Source organism: Sporothrix brasiliensis (assembly GCF_000820605.1).
Source record: "Sporothrix brasiliensis 5110 chromosome Unknown Cont20, whole genome shotgun sequence".
In the NCBI taxonomy this organism is placed as follows: Eukaryota; Fungi; Ascomycota; class Sordariomycetes; order Ophiostomatales; family Ophiostomataceae; genus Sporothrix; species Sporothrix brasiliensis.
This window is the reverse complement of record NW_024467139.1, coordinates 3312164-3325224: the sequence shown is the minus strand read 5'-3', so window position 1 is coordinate 3325224 and position 13061 is coordinate 3312164. Positions and strand designations below refer to the sequence as shown.

The 13061-nt window shown below is 55.2% G+C and overlaps 5 protein-coding genes across 5 annotated transcripts; 1 reads left to right on the top strand and 4 right to left on the bottom strand.

The window, feature by feature from the left end:
- Positions 1 to 109: 109 nt before the first annotated feature.
- On the bottom strand, positions 110 to 1558 carry SPBR_07217 (uncharacterized protein; the record flags this gene model as incomplete). Its single annotated transcript, XM_040765471.1, has 2 exons — positions 110 to 345; positions 439 to 1558. The coding sequence occupies 2 exons, from the start codon at positions 1556 to 1558 to the stop codon at positions 110 to 112; spliced, it is 1356 nt and encodes a 451-aa protein (XP_040616900.1).
- A 612-nt stretch (positions 1559 to 2170) lies between these two features.
- On the bottom strand, positions 2171 to 3688 carry SPBR_07162 (DNA repair protein; the record flags this gene model as incomplete). Its single annotated transcript, XM_040765416.1, has 1 exon — positions 2171 to 3688. One exon carries the CDS (start codon positions 3686 to 3688, stop codon positions 2171 to 2173), a length of 1518 nt encoding a protein of 505 aa, XP_040616899.1.
- A 682-nt stretch (positions 3689 to 4370) lies between these two features.
- SPBR_07934 (uncharacterized protein) lies at positions 4371 to 4877 on the bottom strand (the record flags this gene model as incomplete). The annotated part of the gene is made up of 1 exon (XM_040766187.1): positions 4371 to 4877. One exon carries the CDS (start codon positions 4875 to 4877, stop codon positions 4371 to 4373), a length of 507 nt encoding a protein of 168 aa, XP_040616898.1.
- A 1843-nt stretch (positions 4878 to 6720) lies between these two features.
- Positions 6721 to 8246, top strand: SPBR_07158 (cop9 signalosome subunit 6; the record flags this gene model as incomplete). Its single annotated transcript, XM_040765412.1, has 2 exons — positions 6721 to 7000; positions 7081 to 8246. 2 exons carry the CDS (start codon positions 6721 to 6723, stop codon positions 8244 to 8246), a joined length of 1446 nt encoding a protein of 481 aa, XP_040616897.1.
- A 913-nt stretch (positions 8247 to 9159) lies between these two features.
- SPBR_07144 (L-iditol 2-dehydrogenase) lies at positions 9160 to 10697 on the bottom strand (the record flags this gene model as incomplete). The annotated part of the gene is made up of 4 exons (XM_040765398.1): positions 9160 to 9973; positions 10040 to 10508; positions 10534 to 10570; positions 10605 to 10697. The coding sequence occupies 4 exons, from the start codon at positions 10695 to 10697 to the stop codon at positions 9160 to 9162; spliced, it is 1413 nt and encodes a 470-aa protein (XP_040616896.1).
- Positions 10698 to 13061: the final 2364 nt, after the last annotated feature.

The following is a 13061-nucleotide window of genomic DNA, read 5'->3' as shown; positions in this document are numbered from 1 at the left end:
CTTATTCTGTCTGAAAAAAGAAGAATATGAAGACAAAAATAAAAGCAAGAAAATTATACAATGTTTTAAATATCCTTTGCGGTCCTCTTCCCCCGGGGTATCTCGTTTCTTATTTCGATTTCGGCGCATCTGGGCCAATGGGCGGCCGCGGTAGGCCACTCGCGGCCGCGGCCTCCTCTTTCGGAGAGACCTTGTCGATCACAATCGGCGGTTCGGGCGTGCCGGCTGTCTCGGCACCGCCAGGTGCTTCTGTGTTGGAAGGGCCAGCAGCGGCATCGCTGGCCTCTTTTCCCAGCCGCACCTCACGGCCGCGTTTGTGGCAGTACCAGAGGACAAACAGGAGCACTGATGGATGGTTAGCAAGGGATGAATCGCGCCAAAAAAAAAAAAAAAAATCAAAAAAAAAATCAAAAAAAAAATCGGTATGCGGTCACGTACAGAACAAGGCCACACTCCAGATGGCGCTGGTACCGATAAAGGCAGGCCAGCGCAGCTTGAGCGCGTTCATAATGGCCTTGAGCATCTTGACAATAGCGTTGGGTTTGGTGAGCAGCGGCAGCAGCATCGTCTTGGCGGCGCCCTTGGCCGTCACGCCCTCCTTTTCTGCCTCGTACGCGACGCCCTGGGACGCGGCGGCGGCCGCCATCAGCTCGGGCGCGAGCGAGGACGTGAGCTTGCCGGGCAGCTGGGAGACGAGCTTGCGCAGGCTCGACGGCAGGCGCTCAAAGCCGCGGGCGAGGGCGCCGTCGCGGTCGTCGAGCAGACTCTTGAGGTCGTCGGCCGCCGTGGGGACGCCGTTCACCAGGTCTTTGAGGACCAGGACAAACCGGCGGACGAGCTCGGCGGACTCGGCCGACAGCGAGACGGCAAACTTGTTGGCCTTGGACTGCTTGCCCCGCGGTGTGCCGTCCTTGTTGTCCTTGTTGTCCTGGCCGTCCTTGCCGAGGTCCAGATCGTCCAGCACTCTCGCCAGATCGGCACGCTCCCGGTCCTCTTCGGTCGGCGTCACGGCCGCGGCCAGCTGGCTGTTGGACGAAGCGGCGTCGGCATCCACGTCGACCTTGCCTGGCACCACGAGGTGTGCCGGATGCGGCCGGTCCTTGTCTTTGCCCTTTTTGGAGCTGAAGAGGGTCGACAGCCGCCGGCCGACGCCACTGATGCCGCCGCTGACGACGCCGCTGCTGCCCTTGTCCCGCGCTTCTGTCGGCATCAACACGTCGTTGTCGACGGCCACGAGGCGCTCGCCGCGCACAAACGACTCGCTGTCGCTGTCCCAGGTCAGGTCGGGTGTCTTGATGCGCGGTGGCAGCGGCGGCCGCTCGCCGGTCCCGTCGTCGTCGCCGTCGGCATAATTGTCTTCGTTGTCCGAGGGGCCCCAGTTGAGCGTCAGGTTCTCGAGGAACGACTGCTCGTCCCGGTCAAGCACCGGAACGTCCTCAACAGGGCCAGTCGACGTCGGCCGAGGCGGTTTCGTCGGCGCCTCTTGTGGTGATGCGCTGGAACTGGCGCTCTCCGGCACCGGTTTGCGGCTCTTCTTGGTGTTCAAGTATTCGAGCATCACGGCGGTTGGGTATCGTAAGTTTGACTGTTAAAAGGAATTGATCGATACGAAAATAAGAGAAGAAAAGAAGGGAAGTCGGACCCTTTATCGATTGTCGTTTTCACTGCTTTCTATCTGTCCCGCAAGCTTCGAAGTCACTAGAGGGCGGCTGGGAGGCCGCTTTTCAGCTCGCCTCCTCCTGGCGCCAGTGGAACAGCGCAAATGGCGGGTCGCCGACCGCTGAAGCTTTTTAGCAGCGGGCGCTAATCCGCTGTAGCACGACCACCGCCACTGTTCCAGAACCCGCAGCGGGGTGATGTCATTCCCAAGAGCAAGGCACCAGGATTTCGACAATGACAGGCTGTGCAAAATTGACGAATCAGCATCAAGGAAATGTTGTCGGTACGTACGATGTGTGAACCACATTGTGATGCTAGATGCCAGCTGGGATTTATGCACTTTGTAGAATGTAGATTAATTCATGGCTGATACCATTGCCATGTGCCGGATCTACGAGCAAAATCTGCTCCTTTTGTACACCGAAAACGCCCGGCCGCCCGTGCCAAACAAAATACCAAAAGAAACCCAGATGTGTCTCTCCACGTCCTCCATCCGCATGTCGTCGTAGTGCTACTCTTCCTCGCCGTCTGCTGCAACCTCCCGTCGCCGGGACGCTGCTTGCCGGAACGGCGCAGCCACCTCGTCCTCCCCTCCTCCCGCTCTTCCTCGCCCGCTGCCTCCTGTGGCCGCCCGCGGCTGCAGCGTGCGCATCAGCTCGTCGACGCCCTCGCTTGGCCGGCCTTGGCGCTTCTTGCGCCGGTAGACGTCCGTCGACGTGATGGCGCGCTCGCCGACAAAGTGCAGCTTGCCCTCGACCTCGCCGTTGGCATCCTCGGCCTTGCCCCAGGGCGCGTCGCACTGGGGACACCGGTGGCGGTGGCGGTGGCGGTGGTTGCTGTTGCTGTTGTTGTTGTTGTTGGTGGTGGTGGTGGTGTTGCGCCCCGCCTGCGTGCGCCAAAAGGCCTCCTCGCAGTGGTCGTGCAGGCGCAGCGTGCACGTCGGCGTCGCGCAGCGCAGGCCCGAGGTGATGAGTTCGCGGCACGCGGCGCAGTACTTGATGCGCTGCCAGGTGGTGGCCGTCGTGCCGGCCGGCTCTTCGTTGTACTGGTCGACGAGGAACGGCTCCAGCTCGAGCAGGGCGCGTGTCGTCAACGCATAGAATCCCTGTGCGCTCTTGGCCAGCCACCCCTGGCGGACCAACGACGCCAGCAGCGACAGCACGACGGAGTGCTTGAGGCCCTTGTCGCGGGCCGCAGCCGCTGCGGCATTACCGTCGGCGTCGGCACCAGCACCAGCACCAGCACCAGCACCAGCACCAGCACCAGCACCAGCTCCGTCGGCCTCCCCGCCCACACTCGGCCGCGCTGCCGTCCGCGGTGGCCGCGACAATTTAAGAGCCTGCTGCTCCGTAATGCACAGTGCCTCGATGCGCGGGGTATTGTACGTGTCGAACAGGGCGTCCAGCAGGCGGTGGATGAACGCGAGCTTGCGTGGCGTAAACAGCACGGCCAGGTGCGACTTGGGGTCTTTGTCGGTGCTGACGAGGACCCAGACGCGGCGGTCGGTGCTGCCACCGCTCCCACGACTCCCGCCACTGCCCATCGACCGCTCGTTCGTCGCCGACCGAATGTCAAAGTCGAGCGGCACCAGCGCCGCCTTGGCCTGGTTGATGTAGTGCCGCAGCGTGTCAACTGTAACGTCCTCGGGCGACAGGTGCTGGATCTCCGTCGGGCTGGCACCGGCCGCCGTCGCTTCGAGATTCTTTTTCACGTTGAGAATGGGAGCCAGGACCTGCTGGGCTTGCTGGGATGTCAGGGCGCCGTGCGCCATGAGTGCTTGGAGGAATGCGCGGTTGCTGTCGTCGTAGCCCGCGGGGAGGCGCCAGGAGCTCTGTGCGTTGCTAGAAGCTCCGTCGTCGTCAACGTCCATACCGCCGCCATTGCTCGGGCCGGCCAGCGAGTCTTCGCCCCGGCTGTCGTCGTTCTCACTGCCGTTGGCGTCGCCGTCTTCCTCACGCCGTGATCGCCGGCGGGCAGAACGGCCGGCATCCGCGTCGGATCTTGCCCGTTTTCGACTTGATGGTGGCATGTCGGGGCGCTGTCTGAACCTATGCTCGTCGCACCGCACCGCTTGTGTCGAGTGCCAATGTGCTGTTGGTATTCTGTTGATATGGTGAAGCGATGTACAGAGTATGGTAAAGTGCTCTGAAGAGGTGCATATTCGGACGCGTTGAGCGCGTTTTAGCGTCTTTGGTGCTAAAGTGGCACACTCCAGGCTCACTGCGGCTCCTAAACTCCTAAAGCCACACCCACCCTGCGAGCCAGTCAGATTCCTTTAGGCGGGGTTAACCCCAGGCCCTGGGCGACCCTCATAATAAAGCAAGTCGCCCCCGCAGCCTCCAAATCTGGCCAAGCCTCGTGTGTTTGCAGTTCCGTTCCTCTATAAGACCAGCCAGTTACAGTAGAGCAAAGTACACATGAAGATGAAATAATTATTTGAATAGCTTTCAGAACATATTTTTAAGAAGCAAAACGGCAAGGACGAATCCTTGGGGGTATAAAACAGAATAATCGATCCAAGAAAAGGCTGACAAGAGCGACAGTACCAAACACAATTCGATATCTCAGAACAAAATGGTCCTTGCCAGACGAAGTCAGTAAGGAAAAGGAGAGACAGAGAGGACAAAGGCTCAAAAGTTCAAAAGAAAAGAAGCAGTGTACAGGGGGAAATGACTCGACGACGGAACAAACCCAAAATATACATCCACTGCTCACAGGAGCCAACGGCGACTGCGGAAGCTAGAGGGATCCAAATAGGACCACGGCAAGTTTGCCGCGGCTGCCAACATATTGTCGATCCTGTTGCCAAATACGAGGCGGCGCTCGGCTTCCTCCGGCGCCTGCGGCTCGATCTCGCTCGGGCTGGGCACATCGAACCCGTCGTCGCTATTGGCCTCTCCATCGAACTCGGCCAGTGTATCGTATTCACGGAGGACGAGGTCTTCGACGGGGTCGCCGAGGGGAATGTTGGTCATGTCAGCGCTCCCTTCCATGACAGGAGCGTCGTCTTCACTCATGTTGTCGGCGTCGGCCTCGTCGACATCGGAGCCGGCGTGGTTGTCTTCGGGATCGTGGCATAGGACGCTGTCTGAGTCGGACATGTGATCGCAATCGATATTGGCTTCGGCCTCGGTCTCGGCCCGCGAGGTCGTCATGGGCTCGTGCTGAGTTGACTTGCTCGCCGAGGTCCGATCCATGGAGCACTGCAAGACCAACATCCTGGTTCTGCAACGGGGCTGAGACCGGGTCTGGGACGGGCGGCCGCAGGACGCCGCATACTCTCTCAGTGAGAGGCAGCAGATGTGGGGGCTGTTCGTGCTGCACCGACAGGCCGTTCTTGTTGCCAGTGCGTCGACGTGCTCGTCAAACGGGCCGCCGTAATATGTGCCGCATGTCGTGACATGCTGCTTCTGGTGTTCCTTATGGATTCCGCTTGTTGAGGTCAGCCGAAAACCCGACGAGACACACAGAGGCTGCAGCTGTGGCCGAAACACGGTTGTGTGGCGATGTCTATGGTGGTGGGAGTTCTCGTTTGGTGCATTGTCTGGAGCCATGATTGCTCGGCAGTATCCAAACGAATCAGGTGACGGCAGTTGACGGCAACGAATAGTCGAACGATAAATGGCGAGATGGAAAGCGAGGGGATGTGTCTGAGCACCGCTGATTGACTGAATCGGAAATGTTGCAGGGACGGAAGTAATGGGGAACGAGGAAACGCCTCAAAAATTACGAAGAAATGTCACGGGATCAGAAAAAAATACAATATTCAAATATATTAAAAAAAAAAAAACGAAAATAAACAAATAAAAACGACCTGCTCAGTAGTTGAAAGAGGGGAGAGCAAACAGACCCAGAGGGCAAGGGCTTGTCTGTTGGTCGGGCTTTGCCCTAAATGGGAAAAATGAGGCCAATAGAACAAGACGGAGACGCATGTCACGCCGGTGTCGACTCGATGTTGACTAATAGCCGTGCTGTTATTGTCTGCACATGCTGTCAGCGCAACTTCGTTGTTATCGGAGCACATGCCAACACGCAGACAGGCACGACAAGTGTACCTCCGACCAACAGCACTCTTTTCGCATTGTCTGCGAGCCCTCTCGACAGCTCTGGTAAATATAGTATGCGACACATTGCTGTCTATGCGTTATGATAGGCCAAAAGTGCCACGGGTCACGCTGAAAACTTAACTGACTCTTATAAACGGTGCGTCCCTTCAGCTATAGAGATATCTACCTGAAGTCACTCTTCTCTATAGGGAAGACTCATCCTCTGGTTTTAGTCTTGGGTGTTGCCAATACAATCTATGTTCAAAAGTAACCGCGCCACTCATACCACTCTGGCTTTTTAAATTCTGGCAGTGGTCCGACAGAATACAACATTTGTTTTCAGTGAATTTATTTATTGATGTTCTAATTGGATATGTTCAATAATAAAATGTTCTTTTATTTCGCATGTTTTTCAAATTTCTTTTTATGCCAACGCATGATTATCGACGGTTTGCTCCTTTTGTTTAAAAAAACATTGCTACTATAAAATGTTATTAAATATTCAAATACATATACATACTATTATTGAAAAACAAAACAAACAAGATACGCAGAATTCACCTCCCATGCCTTCTGCTGCCAAGTGACGAAACGCGATTGGTGTTAGTTGAGATTCAGTTGTCCAAGTCCAGCGACCCACAATTCGAGCCTCACCATTCCGGCCAATCAGAATGGGATCAGGATGGGAAACTCCAACCAGCTGGTGCTCACCAAAGTGGCGGGGTCTTCCGAACATTGCCAATCAGCACCAAACAGGCTTCAATCGGCACGTTGCGCATCACCGTCCAACAACCACCAATTTCTGTCCTTGTCGGCCAACCGTGAGCACCTCACGATCCAGTCGCTTACTACTACGATAGAACAATCCCGGAATACTGTCCAGCACAACTGCTCCGGCCTGTTGATGCTGCACGGGCCCTAGCTACCTTTGGCCAGCTCCAGGGAGCTTCACGTCGCCTCTGCTCCCGCCTCTGCTCCAGCTTCTCATCTCCCCGACTCTCCCCCTTCCGCCAACATGGTGGCCTCTACCGCCCCGGCCAACCCGTTCCTCTCAACCGTCAAGGCCGCCGACGCCGTCCCTGCCGTCCTCCATCCCCTCGTCCTCCTCTCCATCTCCGACCATATCACCCGCCATACTCTGCGGAAGCAGCCTGGCCCTGTCGTCGGTGCACTGCTGGGCCAGCAGAATGGCCGTCAAGTCACAATCGAGCACACATTTGACTTTGTTGTCAGCAAGAACGATGGGGGCGACGCGAGTTTCAGCGCCGTCTGGTTCAACGACCGCGTCGAGCAGAGTGCGTCTTCTCCTGACCGTCTGGCCCAGGTTGTGGCAAAACTGCCGACATATTGCATGTGTGCTGACTCTCGTCTCCAGTGAAAACTGTCCATAAGGATCGGCACCTCGACCTCGTCGGCTGGTACACGGTGCTTGGCCATTCGGGCCCGACGGCCCAAGTCATGCAGGTCCACGAGCAGATTCTGCCGTTGTGCAGCGAGTCCACCGCCGCTGTGCTGCTGGCTTTCCACCCCGAAGACCTTGCCGAGCCGTCTGTAGGCGGCAAACTGCCTCTGACACTCTACGAGACGCACTACGAGCAAGACGAGACGATCAGCGGGCAGGAAGACGACAACGAGGACAAGGAAATGGCCGATGCATCCACGGCCAAGGCATCGACGGCGCCCCAGCTTGCCATTAAGCTGCGCGAGATTACGTACACGGTTGAGACCGACGAGGCCGAGATGATCAGCATCGACTTTGTGGCGCGTGGTGCGGCCAACGCCTCAGCGACTAGGGATGCTTCTGCTTCTGCTTCTACTGCTGCTACTGCTACATCCGCCGCCGAAGACTCGAGCAAAGACGCTGCCTCCAGTTCCTCGAGTCCCAACAACAACCGCGACCGGGCCGTTGCCATAGAGTCAGGAAACCGCGGAAAGAGGCGCCTTGTGGCGGCCCCCGGCACACCGTCGCTGACACCGACATCGTCCTCCTTGAACGAGCCACAGGCGCCGGCACCAGGAGCAACAGCAGCGAGCGCTGCAACCAACGACAGCAACCTGTCCCCCGAGGAAGAAGAGCTGATCGCCACATTGACGACTCGTGCCAACGCCATCCGCATGCTGCATGCACGTCTGGAGCTGCTGACCAATTACCTCGCCAGCCTGCCGCAGGACGCATTGTCACGGGCCGGCGCCGGTGCCAAGGCGGTGAGTGAGGATCCCAACGCGGCGGGCGTGTCACTCCCCATCTTGCGGTCGATCCAGGCCCTCGTGCAGCGGCTGCCGCTCGTCGTGCCCCCGCCGGTGGCGGGCGCCTTTGAAGAGGAACGTCGGCGCGAGGCCAACGACGTGCGCCTGGTGTCGCTGCTGCTGGACGACATGATGCAGAGCATTGCCTCGGCGCGGCAGGTGGGCGACAAGTTTGGCGTCGTGGAGACCGCACGTGCGTCCTCACGGCAGCAGAACAGGCTGGCCGGCCAGCCCACAGACTTTTCTGCGAGAGGAGGTGGTGCTGGGTCGGGCTCCCTGGACGCGCTGTTGTGAAGGAAACGGATCAAGGAGAGTACGAGCGCCGACCTGTCGTGTCCCTGCAGATAGAATGCATGGCCCTTGTGACCAAGCATACTGGATGTGACGACGGTTCATGCTACGAAATGGAAAAAAGGTGAACAGCCAGACAAGCATTTCGGTACGCGGCAAGCAGGGGCTGCCACACATCTTTTAGAATAAACGAGCGAACAAATATGTCATAATTATGTCCTCATGCATCGATTCTTTTCATCTTGTGAGGCAAACACGTCTCTGATAATGGCGGTGGCTGTGTTAAATTGCTAACTTCGGAAGAGCCACCGCAAGGAGAGTAATTAAGCGATGTAAAGAATAAGTGCAATCGGCAAAATATCAAATTGGGGCACCTGGGCCTTTAAAGAGTCTAAAATAATGACGTGTCATAGCACTAAACATCATAACATCCGTGACATTCGTATTCCAGCCAGAACCACCGTGAATATGGCAGAACTGCAATTAAACCTGAAGCTGTGAGAAAAAACAAACGAAACAGAAGCAGAAAGAAGATAAATAATGGAAACGCGTTCGCTACTCTCAAGACATTAAGAGAGACTGTCGAGGAACAGTGATTAAAAAAAGGCCCGAAGCAGACCAGCCCACCCTTACCACGCAAGATAGCCTTTTTGCCTTTGGCATCTAGTGCAGATAGTCTATTGTCATCAATCACATTAAGGTCAAGCAAAGCATCCAACAAAAGACAAATTTTCCACAGCCTCCAGAACCCAAACCGAACCAAACCAGAGCATAAGATAGGAGGCAACGAACTGGGGGGAAATCAACAAGATCTTGTAAGAACGTAAGAGATCGAGTCAGTGTGACTCGAGAAAAATAACGAAAGAAATATGGTACGCCACCATGCGTGTGTTATGGCGTGGTGATGTGAACATGTTTAGTCCGCCGACGACTCAATGACTACCTTTAAGACAAGGTTACCGTCGTCGTCCATCGTGCCACTGGCGATCTCGAATGCATCTTTGGCCTCCTTCAGACCCTTGAAACGGTGTGTGACCATGTCGTCGAGAGATGGGAGCATTCCGGAGCACATCATGCGAATGCCTGTAGCATATGTGTTGGCATAGCGGAAGATGCCGAGGATGTCAATCTCGCGCAGGTGGGCGACGGAGATGGGCAGGTTCTGAATCGGCGTGCCCATGCCCACCATGACAAGTCTGCCGCCCGGTTTTGTCGCGTACAGACCAATGTGTGTGCACACCTCTTTGCCCGTGCACTCGAAAGTGATGTCAAAACCCTCGTCATCGTCCTCATACAACAAGTGCGGTGGCGGTCTGGTCAAACCCTGCAACTCGCCTGCGATGTTCTTGGCGCTCTCGAGCTGTGAGGAAAATGACAAGAAACTGGCCGGTGTCGTGGTTCCCGACTCGGCAGGTGTGGACACACCCGAGCTTGCTGTAAATATTGACGAGCTGCTTGAAGTGTTGTGGAAGGGTCGTGGTACGACGTAACCGTGCGTAGCAAATCCCTTGGCGAGTGCATATCTCACGCGACCGGCATCGATATCCATGATGGTAACTTGGGAGCAACCCGAATTGCGAGCGACGGCGGCTGTCAGTAAGCCAACGGTGCCGGCACCGGTAACCAAAGCCGTGGATCCAGGCAGTGGGTTGGCACGGTTGACGGCGTGAATGGCAACCGAAAGAGGCTCGAGCAGAGCAGCAGCGTCAAAAGAAACATGATCAGGGAGCCTGAATATATTGTCAATATCTGTCTTTGGCCCGTGTAAACAAGGTGAATATAAGAGGGAAACGTACTTGTGGCACCAGTTGGCAGGGTGGTTGATCCGCTCCTGGAGGGTACCTTGGTAATGCGGTACACTCTTCGCACTGCTGCGGAACCGCATCTTTTTACACAGATTGTAGCGACCACGTCTGCAGATGGTGCAGTTTCCGCAAGGAACCCCGACCTCTAGAGCGACTCGGTCGCCCGTTTTGAAACCAGACACACGAGGACCGATAGCCACAACGATACCGGAAGACTCGTGGCCGAGAGAAAGTGGCATGCAGGCGCAGAGGTCGCCATTGGCAAATTTCTTGTAGTACGACACATCGGAGCCACAGATGCCTGTGGCCTTGATGGCAATTTGCAACTCGCCCTCGCCAGGTTCTTCAAGGTTTCTGACCTCCTGTCGCAAGAAAGAGTCAATGTTAGCGGTGCCCATGCAAGCCACCTTGAACGCGTACACAAAACCGCCGTTCTTGTTTTCGCTCGCTCCCCGCAATTCTATGCAGAATTGACGTAAAAGAACCCTTGTAGTTGAGCACGATCTTGTGTAACCGCACGATCTGGGGTAATTGAGGGGCGTGGGGGTGGCCTTACCAATCTTAGATCGCGAGGGCCATGCAGAACAGAAGCGTTGACGGTCGACGCTTTGGAATAGGTGGGATAATGCGTGGCCGCATCTTCGACCATGGCGGCGGGTGCCATGTTTAGATTCGGTGAAGAGATCGGTGGTGTGAAAACGGGAACTAGTCTAGCGGCGTGGGATGAACTCCGCCCTGTCGCTCTAGAATGGGGGTACGCAGCGATGGGCTGAAAACGAGGACTTTGAGTTGCCTCTTTTGGAAACACGCAAAGAGTAAGAGATGCTTAGTTTATCTGCGATGCCGATGACCAACAACAACTAGGATCGTTGAAAGCAACTGCACTCAAAAGGTGAAGGAATTGAACTGAGTGTAAAGTTCCGGGTTGGGGGACGCGGGGGTCGTAGGGGCAAGCTCAGGGCGAAGCACACAATACAATAAAACTGGGAATGGGGGCGCACAGGAACGCGCGTGGGTGAAATGTGGAAGAAGGGGTGTGTCCTTCGTTCTAGAATGTCCTTGACAAGAAAGAGGCTGCTCGAGATGGTGAGGCTCTTTGGAAAGCTGAGTCGTAGCGTGGGTGTAAGCGTGGGAGCGCGTGGGATGGCCAAACAAGTTGGTTGTGGGCGTGGGAGGCCAACGTGGGTTGCCAAAACTGTGCAGGAGAGATATATATTTATATGTATGTGCTCGGTTCCTGTGTGGGGTGATCATATAAGAGCTTCAAAGTTCCAGCAACGTAAAATGCTCAGTGTGGAGAGTCTGTCCGAGGACCTGATGGGAGATTGAAAGGGATTAGAACAGGGAGTCAGATAGGTTTGAAATTGCAAGCTGAGGGGATGTAAGAGAAGATTGGTATCTTTATCAACTCACTGTACTCCGAAGCTAGGAGGGCACGAACGGAAGCATCTGGAGTTAGGACACAACGGCAGCACAGCAACGGAACAAAAGACAGCTCAAGACCAATGGTCACAGAACGAGGTAGATGGGGGAACACGGGTAAGAGGGAGGGTACATCCCCAAAAAATGAAAGGGGGATAAAAGAATGGAAAAAAGTCGATAGCGGCTAAGAGACAAAGCAAAATGGGTTAGGAAAGGCCCTGAAAGTTACAGAAAAAAAAACGTGAAAAATGCAAAAGCGGATGCATGCAGAAGGATACAATGCCACAGAAGATGGCGATAGAGCAGGGACAGGGTAGCTTGTGGAGAAATGACACAAGGATCCGAGCCTTCAAGGTCCCCCAACTTATGACCCCACATGCTTCATAATGTTCTTTTCTCTTTCGTCTTGACTTTGCTTTGCTTTGTTTTTTTTTGCTTCTTTCCATCCCTCCGTTTTCCACGGGAAGGCTTAGGTGGGGGTCCCGGCCGACTTTATGAACGTTTTGACCTCCAGGATTGATGCGTGACCAACATGATTAGCAGGTGTCAAACAAGGACAGGGGAGCTAGGAGACGGGACGACGACGAAGACAAAAAGTGCCCAGAACCGAGCAGAGAGGTAGTTCGGTTTGCTGGTGAGTGAGGAGCGCGAGGGCCACAAATGATGCACACTGTGTTTGATCAAGCCGCTTCTTTTGCATTTTATTCCTTTTCTTCTTTCGTTAGTGTTATGGTTTTGTTTCCGTCCGAGCCGCCTAATTTTCAGTCGCAATCGCACCCTGCAACGTAAGAGGTATTCTGATGTGCAGCAAGCTTGCCGCTCTGCATAACTTCTTGAGCTCGTTTCCTGCAGTATGAATGGCGTCGTGTTAGTGCGTGTTCATCGTATTGGTGCGTATGTAGAAGCACTTGCTTCCCGAATCAAACCCCAAATGAGGAAAGGTAGCGAATATCTGGCCCGTGCAGGCCAGTCAAACGGCTACAAGTTATCTCTGCCTCGGGATGGAAGTTGGGATCCTCGAGTTGGCTTGACGGAACTCGACAAGGGGTAACATCAGGGGCAAAGACAGAACTGTAATCTAGGAGGGTGTGCAGACACAGAGAGGTGTGGGAGACTGGTGCGGTAAGTAAAGCGTCAAGTATCGGAAAAAGGCAATGCAGATTCGGTTGTGATGGTGAGCAAAGTATTTCGTACCTCCTTGACAAAGGACAAAGCTGTCGCGTCCACCCTGGACAACTGACGTGCTCGTGTTGGGTTCCGGAAAAGTTCATCTAACGTCGTATCGGAACCAGCAATGTGGAGTTGAAGGATAGTCTCTGGGAATCAAAAGAAAGTAAGGACCCGAAAGAAGAAATGGCGAGTAAGGCTGCCACACTTGCAAATAACTCATACGGTGTGCAAGGGGCAGGGGCACAAAATAGGGCTTCATCCAGCGGAAGACCGTAACGAGTATGGGATATTACTTGTATGATGCAGGCCACATGCGACTTTTGCAGGCTCGAGTTGAATTCTTGTACACTGCGTTTTGCTCAGAATGTGCTGTCCTCGTCGACAAAGGGTGCATCAATGATGGAAGGCAAATCACCGCACC